A 15,983-nucleotide genomic window follows, 5' to 3' on the forward strand; every position below is an offset into this window, starting at 1 on the left:
TGTTGAAAACACGTTTTATTTGACCATTGTTAAATCCCACAGTATCGTTATTTATGTATCCTGTACAAGTGAGATTGGTCAATGTGGCTGTAAACCCAGAGGTCCAGTTGGGATTAAGGAGGAGTTGGCCAGTCCAAAAAATAAAAACATTTAGGAGTCCAGTCATCATACAGGGTTGTTATTGATCTCAAGAGTCCAGTCGACATACGGGGCTGTCGTACACCATTTGCAGGTTGACTTTATGTCCTACCAGTTCTCTGATGTTGTTGATGCCGTACTTTATCATGGTGGGTCTAGGAGAAGAGACAAGTGTTTAGCATTAAAGTTCATTCATAGTTTGTCAAACAGCCGTGTGTCAAACAAAAGGCATGCATTTTAAACAGAAAAAAAAAACAGTAAGACGTTGCTGCACTTTGTACAATTAAGCCTGTTTTTTGCTCATTCATATGCTGGCATCACCCTCGGAAAATAGTCACATCTTCAATGTCTCAGTGTGTCATGTCGTCATTGCAAAGTGTTGTGAGCTGGTACACCATCTATTTTCAGCAAGCAACCCTGTGTCATGTGATGCACGCCGTCGAAACACTTTGAACATGAAGGTGTCCTAATGCCCACCTCTCCAGTGACAGTCCCCAGGCGATGACAGTCACATCCTCGGGAAGTCCCATGGGGAGCAACATCTCTGGCCGGAACACGCCAGAGTTACCCACCTCCACCCACTTCTTCAGGCCTGCAGACATGAACATCCATTATAGGTAGGAAAACAAACATTCAGCCAGTAGATGTCGCACTTGTACAACACCTCTGCTGGATAGGTTTAGAGCTAATCTGATCTCTAACTGTAAGGGTCCATTTGAAACCACCTCAAAGAATCCAGTTGGTGAAAATGCAGCCGTTGGTGAATGCCCTAGCAATAGTGTGTGGGGTTGAGATGGGACACTGTACCTTCATGGTAGCTGAACATCTCCATGCTGGGCTCTGTGTATGGGTTGAAGGCAGGTTTGAAGCGCAGTTTGGTTATTCCTGTGACACAAAGCAAGATGTTAGATTCCTACAGTATGACTGCCAAGCCGCTGTAGTCAACAAACTAGTGATTATTCGATCCTGACAGATCCCCTATTGGACTCCTGTCAACAAAGTATATAGGTTTAAAGTGGTTTAACCTAGCTTGGTGAAGAACTGATGCAGGATGCCCATCAGGTCCCCGAGCGTGAGGCCGCGGTCGGCCACCACTCCCTCAATCTGGTGGAACTCTGCCAGGTGGGTGGCATCCAGAGTCTCGTTACGGAACACTCTGTCGATGGAGAAGTACTTGACCGGAGTGAACTCCTTCTGAGGGGGTGGAACATGGATGGGTGGGTGGTTAGGGCATGTTGTGGGCACAGACAGATGGAGAGAAAAGAAGGGTGCATGAGTGAATGATGTTGCAGGTCCCTGTTCTACCAGATAGAAATAATTAGATGATTTGAAGCAGTGGTTCCCAAACTTTTTAGCTCAAGACCCAAAAGAGTAATTTGCCCGGGAGGCAAACTAGTGAAAATAGCAGATCTACAAGCTCACAGCGCAGGAAAGCCTATTTTCACTATGCATTTGTTTTCCAATTTATGGAGTCTTTTAGATTTATTCTATTAAAAACTTTGCTTTTTTGGGATTTTCTTTTTGAAATAATAATTAGACTAAATGTGTGTGTGTATGAGGGGGGGGGGGGGGGGGGGGGGGGATGGTAAAGGGACCCATAGTATGTGACCCACAAATGGGTCCCGACCCAGTGTTTGGGAAACACTGATTTGAAGCATGCACGTGTTTCACTTTATCCTTTTAGACAGTACTCTAATAAAGTATTTACTAATCAATCACCTGCTGCGCGAGCTTGTACAACATGCGTGAGCTGACTGCTGTGGTGTGTGTGCGCAGGAGGTTTTTCTGGGCCTCTTCGATCTTCCAGTCATATTTGTACCTGCAGAGCAAAACCGTCAGACACTTCAGCATGGTCATCGTAACGCTTCATGTCATTCAATGCAACCTCGATGTATGCATTAGTGAGTAGTGACTCATGTCAGCAGACTCTGGTGGACAAATTAGCATTCACACAGGCCTCATCATTATGGTTTCTCATTGCTTCACAGCAAAAATACTAAATGTTTATCACGGTTATACTTTATTGTATAATTTGTGTTGGATGTGTCTGCTATTCCACTCCTTCAAGAAAGGTGGTGCTCACCCTTGAGATCCGTAGCCACCCTCAGAGTGAACCTTCTTGACTCTCTCCAGGTAGTCTGTAGGGAACTCATGAGCCAGCGCCGGGTCTGAAGATCAAACAAATTCAATCGGATACCAGGAATGAGTGAGTGCCTATGGAAATGCATAAATGCTAGGACCCACACAGGTCGGTAGCCTGACTGTTATAGGTTTGGTTGAGCTATCGGACATTGTTTGACATTGACAATATCTGTATCTGCAATTAAGCAACCACTGTATCCCGATTTGTAATCACTTTCAACCTAGCTTCCCTGTTTTGGGCAGCAGGCGATGTACAGTACAAGCTCACCATGTATCGCAGCTTGACATTGTGAGCTCGTGGATACGGCTTATGTGGGGTTTTTTACATGTGCATTTTACATTATTTTCTTGTTCATTGTATACAAAGTTAAAAGCATACATTCTCACCAGACAGGAAGAAGGTGTCATGCTGGTCTCTAGCAGGGTGCTGCTGGGGTTGGAATAGAGAGTCAAAGTTCCAGAAGGAGCTCTCAATGAAGTTGTTGGTCGGCATTTCTGTGAAACTGAACACATCAGGATGGAAGACATGGCTTTAGAATAGGCTGTGTGTGTGTGCACATGCGTGCGTGCGCATTTTGACATACAAATGTTATAGGTTTTAAATAGTTATAAAACAGTAAATCCTTCTACGGCTTCACTTTGGACATCTGAGGGGATCAGAGGAAATTACTGACAGCACTGTGTGTGGTGAGAATGCAGTGGGTCACGGTGCTCACCCCATCTCCAGGAAGATCTGTCTGAACTGGGTTCGAACCTTCATGAGCGGGTGGAGGTGACCACAGTCTGGGGCTATGCCCATGGCCTCAAAGTTGTACGGCTTGAACTTCTTCTCCTTCCAGTTGCCACTAGAAGCACAGCAGAGAGTACAGATATTAGAACTACTACTGCAAGTTGCATTTAACAGTGATTATCAAAATGTTGTGGCTTTTCTGCCTTTGATATTTTCAAGTGAAGATGGACAGGAAAGAGAGAGAAGGCATGCAGCAAAGGTCGTCATGAACGGGACTCAAACACGCAACACACTGTCAGGCCAGAGCCTATATGGCCAGCAGGCGCTTCTGATTATCAACATTTTAATTGTTTCAGGGGTCCCATTTGGAGGCCACGGGTGCCCACCCATTTACTTTTTTTAAGTGGTGCAACCACTTCAAGGATCAGCAATGTCTGTCCCCAAGGAAGTCTGTATAGGGTACCAACAGGGGGCGCTGTTGCACCACTCACTTCAGACAGGTCTGATTTTTTTATCCCAGGGACAACAACACTGTAAACTAACCCGACAACTGACTGGGATCCCTGGTGGTCCCAGGACCCAATGTTGAAAACCAGTGATACTTAAAACATGGAATTTATGGTATCAGTCACACTGAAAGTTCAGTATGTGAGCAGAACGGAACAACTTTACAAAATCAACATCATATTATCAATACAAAGACAGCAATGATGATTAAATAAAATAACTACCCAAAGCACCACTTCACAAGTGTTTGTTTTCGTCTGGCTATCTTTACTTGTACCACCCTGCCTTTAGGACAAAGTCCTTGTCTTTGGACTAGTCCCCTTTAAATGGGTGATGTTCTTGCTCTGTGTCCTGTGTCTGAGACCATTCACTGCCACAGACAGGCAGAGGACGACAGACTGGACAGTTTGCAGGGCTGGAGCCTGGAATACGCACAACCTTTGGATGCATCTTTATTTTACTGTATTTTACAAAACACAAATTTCACAGAGGACATTAAAGTACTGGGAGTTCACCACATATAGATAATATCCATGCCAACATGCCTGTGGATGTGCTGCTCTCACCTGGCGATCATCTCGGCAGTGAGTTCTGTCTCCTGTTTGGTGATGGTGGTGCTGAAAGACTGACCCTTGCTGATCCAGTATGACTTCACCGTCCTGAAAACCAAACAACAGTTTGTATGAGTGCCAACCCTCTTCAATGGACAAGCTGACAAAAAGCCTTTATTTACAGAAAACGGTGTTGCATTTCAGGAAATAAACACTTTCCTTTTACTGTGGATTCTCCACATTCAATCAGTGGCAGTTTGTCAAGGCAGCCCAGTACTGCAAGACATACCGGTAATCTAATTTTACAACTAAACAGTACACTCAATTAAAAATCACACGTGTGAAGTGAGGCGCTCTTATCGTCATACATCACATTCCGTGCTCAATCAAATCATCTGAAATTTGGTACACACAAAGCTGGGCATAGGAGGCCTTCAATAACATCTGATGCAAGACATTGATGGTTTGACCAGATTGTAGCAAGCCCGGAGCATTGAGCTGGATGGACTTAATTTGCATGAAGTTGAACAGCTGTCCTGTCCCATGGCACAGTACCTATTGTCAAACATATAAAGTACTAAAGGTCCCTGCCCACTGGATGCGTTTTCGGATTTTTAGCGACGTTTTTCCGTCGGTTTTCCGAAAAACGCGTGTGCAACCACCTTTACTGTCCAGATGGCATATATATATATATATATATATATATATATATATATATATATATATATATATATATATATATATATTTTTTATAGTTTGTTTTCTTCTGGCAATCTTTCCTTGTCCCACCCTGCCTTTAGGACAAAGTCCTTGTCTTTGGACTAGTCCCCTTCAAATGGGTGATGTTCTTCCTCTGTGTCCTGTGTCTGAGACCATTCACTGCCACAGACAGGCAGAGGAGGACAGACTGGACAGTTTGCCCTTGGTCTGGAGCCTGGAATACGCACAACTCCTTTGATCATCATGGGTTTATTAGTAGGTGGAGCATACCTATTTACACGCACCTAGAAAGTGGGTGCAGGGCAAATAAGGCAATCATGGAAGGAGTTAGGGCCCACACACCATTCTTTTGGTAAAGAATTACTTTATTGAATTAACGACAACGTTTCGATCTTAGTAGATCTTCGTCAGGTCAGTATGGTCATACTGACCGGGCCCTACCTCCTTCCATTTATTAGTTGGTGGAGAAAAGCCCCTGATGAGTGTTCTTTACTTACACTTCAGAGAGTAGCTTCCTCTTCTTCAGTTCATTTCGGTCCTTGTCGTCCAGCAGGGAGGCCTGGCCGCTCTGTACCTGCAATAGTTTCTCTTTGACCTGGTCCTCTACGCTCTCCACCTTAGAATACACACAGCTCATTAGACTGATACTCTCCACCTGAGAACACGTACAGCTTATTAGACCGATATTGAATCATACAGCACATAATGCACAGACAACATACAATGACTGAGAGCTGAACACTCAGGATTTATACAGTATACTGTAGATAAAGGGATGGGTGCACTTACAGCCTTGAAAATCCTGTCTTGTTCCTTGTCAACTTTGATCCACTTGCTGGACATAGCCTTGGTGAAGCCCACCTTCCCAAAGGCTAGTTTCTGCATACACACAGAAAATAGCACACGGGTGAAATCACCCTGTATGTATTCTGACAGACATACTAGGGGTTGGAACATGCATCCAGCAATCACCAACCAGTCGTTTTCCCACTATTACTAACCCTACCACAAACCTAAACATAACCCAACCGCAAGCACGTCGCAACACGTCGGACCAAAGCAAACTTCACCGTTTGCGGTGGACACAAAAATGATATGAGCAGGATTCAAAACACTCAACCCAGCACGTATGGATTGAAAGTCTATTGCCTAACGAGGCATGCTACGAGCAAGAAAAGGAAAAACCCCACCCAGTAGGGGAGGGGTTGGGGAAGCCTCACCCAACCCCTCCCATATGTCTGTCAGAAGCCGTTGAGGGTTGCTTTCACCCAAGGCACGGACACCATGTTGAAAAGTGGTTAAATGCCTTTTTATGCCATGAGGTGTGGATGCCCTGGGGCCTATCCTGTTGTATTGTCACTCACCATGAGTTCATTTCTGGGTATGCCCTCCACGGGGATGGAATTGAACACTCTGGCCTCATGGCTGCCCTGCTCGGCTACCTCGTTGCCCTCGCCTGTCAACTCCCACTGTTTAGAAGAGCGTTGCTCGGCTGAGATTACCTACACAAGGAGAAAGATGCAGGGCAATTACAAGAAATGTTTCAGGGGTTATCACCAGGCACTGACGTTGGACGGACGGAGCTAGTGGCAACAGAAGCTAGTTAACATTAGAAAAGTCATAACAAAACAGTGAGTGAACAAACAAAAGAACATCGGAAATGTTGACAACGGCCGGGAGGTTGTGACAGAGAAACATACGTTTTTGGAAATATAAAATAAAAGATGCACAACGGAGACAGCAGCGCTTGCTGCACCTGGCAGCTATGACTGAATTATGGTCTGTCCAGAATTATTTACTGTCCATGTACAGGAACAGTGAAACTCCCCCTGGAACCACCTTAAGGAAAACTACCATAAATAACTGCATCAAGATATCAACGTGAAAATAGAAATATGGATAATTTCAGCAAGAAATCTTGGCTGAAATATTGTCTCCGATATCAGGAGCATTTTTCTACTTTTTGCCTGTACAATCTACTTATGACAATGATGCTTGTACACAGCATTGAATCGAAACATCACAACAAAGGGTTGAGACGGTTTTAGCGTTGTCCCTGTGGTGTGATATGTCCTGTTGCACTTTGACGCGTGTTTGGACCCAAGGAGTTGCATGATCACCCTTTGGTGTGGTTAGGGCTTTAAATTATCTTTTACATTTGCCAAAGTGGAAAAATAGAACAGCCTTTCGTTATGGAGGAGTGCAGCAGTGGCTCTTAGCTTCAGCCTGATGGCCTAAAAGTCAAATATCTCCCCTGAGTCATAGGGATATCCCTTTGGATTAGTGGCCAAGATGTTGGCTTCCCACATCACGAGGGACCCCGGTTCGATTCTCAGGTGTTACAAAAGTAAATTTACTCAAGTAGCTGTACATTGATACAATTCTTAAGTTTATATTCCACTAACAATTAGTTACTTTGCCGATTTATCTTGTAACATTAATAAAAGACATACCCTACATTAAAACGTACACCGTATGATGTCAGCACATACCTAATTAACATAATCCCTAGCAGCTGCAACATTGATTAAAGTGATGAACACAATGCATGTACCGGTAATACTAAATACAATTCAATGACATGATTGTGAAATGGACGGTCCATAATGAGCGTTGTTTTACGTTTGGTAGCCTAGTGTTGTGGACTGGGCTCTCAACACTTGATGCAAATATTTGTAGACTTTAAATAATCATTTTGAAAACTGACTACTCTAACAGAGGCTACATTGTGGTATTGCAACCTTTGCTGAGGCAAAACTAATCTAAACCGAGTACTTCTCACAATAAACTGTTATTGCATCAGTCACTGAATGAACATAAACACGGGGCTGTCGGTGACAGCAGCAGGAGGCAGGACTCAGGAGCCCCGACTGACTTAGTGACTTTAATCGAAAATAGCTGATCTACAAGCCCACAAGGCGACGTGAAAGCAACGCCTTCTGAGCTTGTTGATCAGCTATTTCCCCCGCGCTACACGGGCGTACGAACGGAACACAAATGTAAGCGGCTCCAAAACTCACGTCCCCGAGGGCCTGCAGGCTCTTCACTGCGCCGACGACCATCTGGTGGTCCACGCCGAGGTCCGCGGCCACCTCCAGGCTGTCCACGCCGCCGTCCGCCTTCTCCACCCGCCGTAGAAGAGCCTCCATCACGCCGGCGTCCGCCATGCTTCTTTAGTGTCGAGACAGAGCGGACATGACGTGTCTCTCTTTATGAGCCGTATGTGTTGGAGTATAGTGACGAAACGAATGTGTTGTTTCTCTTGAATACCGTTACCGTAAATTACTGTGTAGCCTTAGATTTAGACTCTCGTTCGATTCTGAGTCTGACATCATCTCTCTATCATGTCAGAATCGATAAAATACTACGAGAGTCTAAATCTTAGGCTAGGTAATAGCATAATTTATTGTAGTTCAGTGGTTCTCATTTCAATGTAGTTGACCACGGACCCCTGTATGGGGGAAAGAAAAAAGTGCACACAATATTGTGTTTCAAAATGTAATATATCAACCTAGTATTATAATATAACTTCAAATATCTGAAAATTGATACCAGCACAAATTATTACATTTACGGAACAATACAGCACTAAAGAATGACAATATTTTTATTCATGTTTTCATCATAGACAATCATATGGGGTGGGTGGGGGTGCCAACTTCAATGAGGCTACACCCCGACCACCACCACCATGGTCGGGGTGTAGTGGGGGGGGATGCGGGGGAGCGCCATCCATAGAAGGCGTTCAGCTCGATCGATCCTCTCGTCTCGTCTTAATTATTGTCTTAACATTGACACTCTTGTTTTCAGTAATATTTGAAGAAGAAAAATAATTCTACTCAATCAAAATGTCAATCAGGAAAGACTGAGTGAAAACAACTTTGTATTAAAAGGAGGCATAAAAGACTGGGTCTCGCTGTATTACTCAGGCTGCACTGCAGTGTCTATTCACAGGCGCGAACCCACTACTGAGCGGCACGGGGGCTTTGACCTGCTCCGTTTCCGACCTGGGCCGGTTCACCCCTCCTTAGGCGACCTGGTGGTCCCGGGCTCCCCCAGGAGCACCATATCGATACCGAACTTAGTGCGGACACCCGATCGACATAGTCCACTGCAGCTCAGAACTCCTGAGCTCAAACGATCCGCCAACCTCAGCCTCCCAGTAGCTTGGATTACAGGCGCACGCCACTGCACCCGGCGAGAAACACAGGCACTTCTAGGGCTTTTATCTTTGAGAGAAATTACGTCATTGGTAAGACTGCAGTCTACACTGCTATCTAGTGGTGGAAACGATAATTGCCAGTATTGAAGAAGAAAGGTTTTTGTCAGATGTTAGAATAATACCAATTTCTCATTGGGATGGAAAATCAGTCGACAGTGTTAGAATAATATAACACTGTAGTGTGGTGGACAAAGCTGAAGCAGGCTACACAACCCCAAACAAATGTGTGTGTGTGTGATTCCACAAATCTTTGTTCTTATTTTTTTACCATTTACTTTTGATGTTTTTAAAGTAAACCAAGCCCAAATAGGCTGAACCCTTGCCCAATTATGGAGTCAACATACATCATAGATAGCCGCCCTATGTCATAGACGACTGACTGGTATACAATCAGGTATACAATCAGTTGCCTATGCTGCTACAATGTCTGAAGGAAGACAAACAAAAATAAGTTTTACCCATACCTTTATAGATTATGCAACTGACCGAGAAATTATCTTTTCCCTTCGGCAGATAGCTGAGGTATTTCTTAAGACACATCAACATGTTCAAATGCCAGATGTGTGGAGCATTGTTTTGGAGACTCTGTTCCTCCTATAATTTAGTTCCTGGGATAAGCATTGATGAAAAAATGCACAACATTTCCCATACTGGCCTATACATAGCCTATTAAATGCATTTGTGTTCTTTTCATAGCCGACATATAGCCTACTACTTTTCATCTTGGGCTAATAATAATAATAATAATAATAATAATAATGTGGTGTTGAGTCTGTCTGGGGTATCTTCTTGTGTGTGAATATTGTCAATTGAACTTGGATGTGCATGCAGATCCCTTTTTTAAATACTTATGGTTTGATTGATTGATTGAAGAATTTATTAACAGTTTGCAGAATTACAGTACATATCAAGCACAAACTCAATACAAAGGCTGTTAACTGTGAGTGGACGACCCAATTAAGCATTACACTTGTTTCCAATAGGGTCCACCATGTTCAAATCATCAAAACATTTAGAGACGTACAAATAGACACTTCTATAGACAGAACAGGAATTCATCATAAAGGAGGTAAAAAGGGAAAAGAAATATATACAGTGAGGGGAAAAAGGGGGGGGCGGGGGGGGGGGGGGGGATTCAGATTTTACGGGGGCCAGTTTCGGTCCATAGAATAATGACTAGATAGGAAATAATTTAAGGGATTATATATACCAGGGACTTGGATTTTTAGCTTTTTAGGACCTCTGGACATGTTGACTTTTCGTTTTCTTTGCTTTTTCTGATGGACCTACCTACGGATCACACCAATGTCTTATGTGGATTGTGCAGGTGTCATTGTCACTCACTGACATTTTTGCACCTAATCACATGTACAATGCACTGACGTGTTTTCCCCCCTTTTTTTCTAGCACCTTAACTAAAGTATATCATGCATAGTCTACTGCTATGTTTCACACACCTTTATATCTTATCTCAGGCACCATGTAAATATGCAGTTATTTTTGGTATTTTTGCTCTTTCTTGTTTGAACTCTTTTCCTCCCTTCCTTCCGCCTCTTCTTCCCTTTCTTGTTACTATGAAATATAAGAAGTATAAGAACGATGCACAACAAATCTTCTTCCATAGTCTCAGGACAGATCTGCTATATTCACTATTTCTCTATTTTAATGATTTGTTTTTTCTTCATTTTGCAACACTGTTGAAATGTTGAAATCACACATCGTTTGGGAAACACTGATCCACCCAGGCCAGGGGTATAGGCCCCCCTTTTCCCCCTGAATCATATACAGTACAGTAGATCTGCCATTTTGCTGAATGTTTGCCTATTAGGACATTCCGAGAATAGCGACTTATTCCCGAATCCAAGAAAGCAGATGAAAGTGCAACATATAAACAAGGTGGGATCAAAGACACCTATTATCAAGGTGCCTTTGTCGTCAACCCCTGTAAATAAGGTCCAATCTTAGTCAGTTTATTTACCATCCTCCATGTGATGTGTTCTGCAGGCATTAAAACGGTAAAGAGTAAGCTGCAGCGGTTTTGTTAAGTGAAAGACAGCTACAGGGGTACAATATGTCATGTCTCCTTGTTGTGCGAGTCGCTTTATTACTGTTGACCATGACCATACTGTAATTCATCTTGCACACAAATGAAGAGACATCAGACTTAAATATCAATCATTATAGGCTGGTATCTCTCAATGATGGCTAAAAAACAGTTTTGAGCTATGAAATACTATCAAAGTATACGACTGACAAAGACAAAAAGGCTGAGGGTCCCCAGAATTAGAACACTGGTAGGCTATACCGCAGTGGTTTTCAAACCTTTGGATTTCAAGGACCCCCAATTTTGTACTCTCTAGACACTAGTCTAGAGAGTGCAAGTGGAACCAAACGGACCCTATACACATACGCAGGGCTTCACATTAAGGCTTGTCCGCTTGTCCGGGACAAGTCATAAATATTTCCAATATTTTACTTGTCTGTGACTGACAAGTGACTCTTGGTTTAACTTTTTCTGTGACGCTCCTAGCAGCCAACAATATTCTCTGGCATCATTGTCTGGATTTCCTAATAATCACCTTTCCAATATTGGTAATAGCCCTAGAATGTCTGTGATCTTTCATTTATTCCAAATACACAGCAATAGATTGGTCCTATCCACGCACGGTTAGCAGACTGTCCATATCGGCATTTAAACTTGTAGCAATGCGTTTGTACTACTGCGTTTGTACCACTTAATTAATTCCTAAGATTTGGAGTCAGATATTGTGCTCTAGTTTCATATCCATTTAAAAGTTCTGGCAGAAAACGTGTTTTAAGTAAAATATCGCCACTTTTACACGAGGAAAACCTGGACTGAAAATATGAAAACCTTTGATGTTGATGTTTGGGAAGCACAAACAGGTGGTAATTGATCACACCACCTATTTGTATGTGGCTCATACATTTGTGCTTCCTAAAGGAAGTTTTGATATGTTCAGTCCTGACTCCTGCACTCATTCTGGGCCCCTCGCTGGACAGAATGTCGTTAGTGTGCAGCTCGTGGAAAAGTAGAGATATTTTACTAAATATAAGTTTTATGCCAAAACTTTCAAATGAATATGAAACTAGTCCCCAAAGACTCCAAGCCATAGGAATTAATTATTGGGTGGGAGTGCACATGCAGTGCTACAAGTTTAATTGCAGACAAGGTCAGTCTGCTAACCGTGCGCGGAAAGAAACGATCTATGGCTGTGTATTTGGAATACATGAAATGTATGTTAGATCACAGACATTCTAGGGATATTAACTGAGAATATTCAACTAATATTCAAACATGTATTCACCAAAACCAACTTACAGTTAGTTGATTTCAAATGTATTTGTGTGTGCTCGTGCTCCAGACAAGTGACTTTTGTGCCCGGACAAGTGAATGGGAAATTTACTTGTCCGCAGGACAAGTGCCTCAAAAAGTTAATGTCAAGCCCTGCACATACGGCCTATGGTTCCACTTGCACACTCTCAGAGTCACAGACCTGTACGGCTCTATTTGGTTCCTATCCATGATTTACCTGGGGACCCCCTAGAACCCCCTCAAGGACCCCTGGGGGGTCCCCGAACCCCACTTTGAGAAGCTTAGGGATACTACTAAACTCCGGGACAGTCCCGGGGCTGTCGGAGAGGCCGTGCGGTGGACCGCTGCTGGGTTGATGCGAGAGGAGGGAGAAGATGAGGGGCACGGCGGCCGACCCGTCCTCATCGGTGGGCAGCGGAATGACCACGTCATCCTGGTCCCACAGGTGATGGAAGGAGTTGGTGTGTGAGAGGTGCAGGGACGGAGGCGGGTGGCTCTGGGCCACATGCCGCAGGTTGTTGTCCCTGTCTTTGTCACCATCCTCGGTGGGGCCCAGCATACAGTCTGCAGGGTATGCAGGGAAAATGGGTTGGAGGATTGAACCTGCAGTGCAATTTCAAGGACCCACGGTTTGATATGCATTAGGCCACAGTTGATACAATTAGGAGACTGGAGGCAGATATACTGTATTTTCAAAAGCTTATAATATTATAATCATTAGTACAGAACAGAAGTGATAAGCAAGCCCACATCACTTTCCCCTTTTCAATCTCTTGATAAATCATGAATGTCCATCTCATCGTTTTCATCTCTTAAGGCACAAATGTTCTGTCAAGTCTAGCTGCAATCGAACAATATCCCTTATTTTTGTATATGCTTGATCATGTGCATCATTTACTGATGGCTATACAACATTCTGATATTACAGGTTAAAGGGTCAACTGTCATGGTATTTTATCCAATGACTTTGCTATTGATTATCACATTTTCCAGTAAATGAGAGTAGTGATGTCGACAACACAAAGATATGTTGGCTCCAAAAATAGGCAAAAGCATTGCAAATTAAAACTATAATTCCTGTTTGTCCATGCATGTGTCCTATAGTGAGAGTCTTGTAGCAGTTAAGAGTTCACTCTAGCTTGATTATGGGTTTATAAGGACATACATATGTGCTCAAATGAAACGAATAAACTTGAATGCAAGGTGTGGGGAGGGTGTTTGTATTGTATAACTTAAACAAAACATTTATAAGCAATAACAAAACTATGCAAATCCACTGGAAAGTATAACTCGTGAATTAATGGAATTGAACAAAAAATTACAAGCACGAAATAGAAATGAAAACTAATGAAAAATCATAGTAACTCACATCTATTACCTGCGATGTCAAAGGCCAGGTCTTTGATGAGATGTCCAACAACAACATAGGCAACTCCAACCAGGGCCAGCGCAGCCATCAGTAGATATAACACAGGTTTAGGCAGAGGGAACAGCTCCTTGGCCACAGGCTTGTTGTACTGCTTGTATATGGGCTCTTCTATGGACGTAGAGTACAATGTTTGCGCTCCAACCGTGAAGTTATTCATGGTTTAGGGGAATAATAACGTGATATTCCTTCAGAGAAATACAACTCGCCTGATCTCTCTCTCTCTCTCTCTCTCTCTCTCTCTCTCTCCCGAGGTTCCACTCAAGACTGAATCATCAAGGTAATGTTATCCCCAAAGCTGAACTCTAATCCTGATTGGAATAGTCGATATAGCCTGCAAAGAAAACAAAAAGTCACAGGAAAAAAACCCACAAAAATTGTCAGAAACTTAACAAAATGAATTTGTGCACTGCAAAATCACTCAATTTATGACTTTGCATTTGCCTACCTTATTTCAGAAACCGCTTAAAATATTCCATTGCAAATAGCTAATCCTTCTGTTTAAGCCATTTTAAAAACACTTCCCTTCCATGTGACTGTCGAAGAATGTGGAGGTTCTGCAGGGCTATTCCTGCCACTGTCCTTGGTGCTGAAATGAAACGCACAGTTGAACCAGCCCATTCACCTGCTGCTGCTGAAGTGCGACGGTGTAACTTTCTTGCTCAAATATTTTCATGTCAAGGAACCCCAGGCTATTTGACCGCCAGGGACCCCCAGAAGAGATTTGTGTTAAATATTTTCTAACTTATTCACACATTCATAGAAATACTGCACAGTATGTCTAGGTATCAGTAAACTGCACACTAAGTATCACAATGCACATCAATCAATAAGACAGTGGTTCCTCCAAATGTACGTATTTTGTGCCAGAGACCCCCATAAAAGATTTGTGTTGTTAAACATTTTCAAAAATGTTCTATTATTAACCACCGCTAAATGGCAGTAGCGATTCGTTCTATTTTTTTAGAACGAGAGTTGTAAGATTTGTCTTAAGTCATGATTATAATGTTATTAATTTAAGACCCTTTAAAAATAAGTTAAAAACGTTTTTGGCCTGGATGCACTTTGTGAAAAATCGGTCAAATCAGTACTTGGCCTTCAATTTAGGTGGGAACCCCCAATAACCCCTGGACCCCACTTTGAGAACCGCTGCAATAAGGACCAGTCCACACTGTAGGCAGGACAGAACCACCAGAGCCCCCAAAGTGCAGCAGTGTTGACTCTTAATTAATGAGCTTGTGATAGGCAGATATGATGTCCGTGTCACATTACCTACATCTATTTTAAAGATAGTATAAAATGTAGGACCAAGTTCTCTCTTCCCTGTGAGTGTCTCAGTTCAAATATACCTACTACACAGTAATGATAGCCATAACATAATATGTCATATTGACATTCAATATGACAGTGGGTTCGCTGCTGTCAAGCAGGCATGCAGACTCAGAATGCAAAGTCCATCTCCGCGACTCATTTGGGACTCAATCAGTCACAAAAAGCCACATACCCCAAAAGCTCATGTAAGACCATGCATGTTTAACATGTCTCAGAACTGTGCAGTGTGCAGTGTGCACACAGTCAAATCCTCTATGGTAATTTAACTCAGATATAGTGTCGAAATGGAACCAAATGGACCCATGCCCATTGTAACTCAAGAGAGTGCACAAGAGGAACCAAATGGACCCATACGGATCCACAAGGGGGAGGGGTGGAGGTCTTGATCTGTCCGATGATGCTCACCCCACCCCTGTATCCCATTTACTGTGATGGATTTAAAACCGCTAGAGACGAGAATAAACCTCCGGATATTATCTGCTGGACAGATCTCTCAGGACGGTTTGTTCCATCCATGGTGTCCAGTAATATTCCCCAATGTCAACTTGTCAAGGAGAGGATCTGAGAGAGTTTGGAGAGCAGGCAAGAGGGTGATTTATTTTAAGGGGTCAATTTTACTTCAGTAAAACTACTTCATTCCTTTGCTTAATTAGGCCTACCTTTTCCAAGAAGTATGTTTATATGTGTTTACTTTCATGTTACTCCACTACAGTTTTAACAAAATTGACCTTTTAAGCCAATACATTTCCACATTAACCCCATGGCACCCCTACTGTATATGCTGGGCAAATCGTCGACCAATTTAAAAATGCTTAATGTTTTTGTTTTTTTATGAAAATAGCAGATCTACAAGCATATACCATGTCACACAGATCTGCTAT

General features: G+C 42.9%; 1 protein-coding gene across 2 annotated transcripts; it reads right to left on the minus strand.

Annotated features, from left to right (window-relative positions):
- On the minus strand, positions 1-8,000 carry farsa (phenylalanyl-tRNA synthetase subunit alpha). 2 transcript variants are annotated; one of them, XM_079519828.1, is made up of 13 exons: positions 7,809-8,000; positions 6,153-6,290; positions 5,578-5,667; positions 5,286-5,404; positions 4,084-4,176; positions 2,997-3,125; positions 2,668-2,783; positions 2,222-2,306; positions 1,858-1,957; positions 1,164-1,329; positions 946-1,023; positions 616-730; positions 1-293 (listed from the first exon to the last, which is right to left on the minus strand). In XM_079519828.1, exons 1-13 carry the CDS (start codon positions 7,953-7,955, stop codon positions 188-190), a joined length of 1,482 nt encoding a protein of 493 aa, XP_079375954.1. In that variant the 5' UTR covers positions 7,956-8,000; the 3' UTR covers positions 1-187. The 2 variants fall into 2 exon arrangements, with proteins under 2 accessions (XP_079375954.1, XP_079375953.1); XM_079519827.1 differs by having other exon boundaries at positions 1,164-1,332; positions 7,809-7,998.
- Between the last annotated feature and the right edge of the window lie 7,983 nt (positions 8,001-15,983).

Source organism: Electrona antarctica (assembly GCF_951216825.1).
Source record: "Electrona antarctica genome assembly, chromosome: 14".
Taxonomy (NCBI): Eukaryota; Metazoa; Chordata; class Actinopteri; order Myctophiformes; family Myctophidae; genus Electrona; species Electrona antarctica.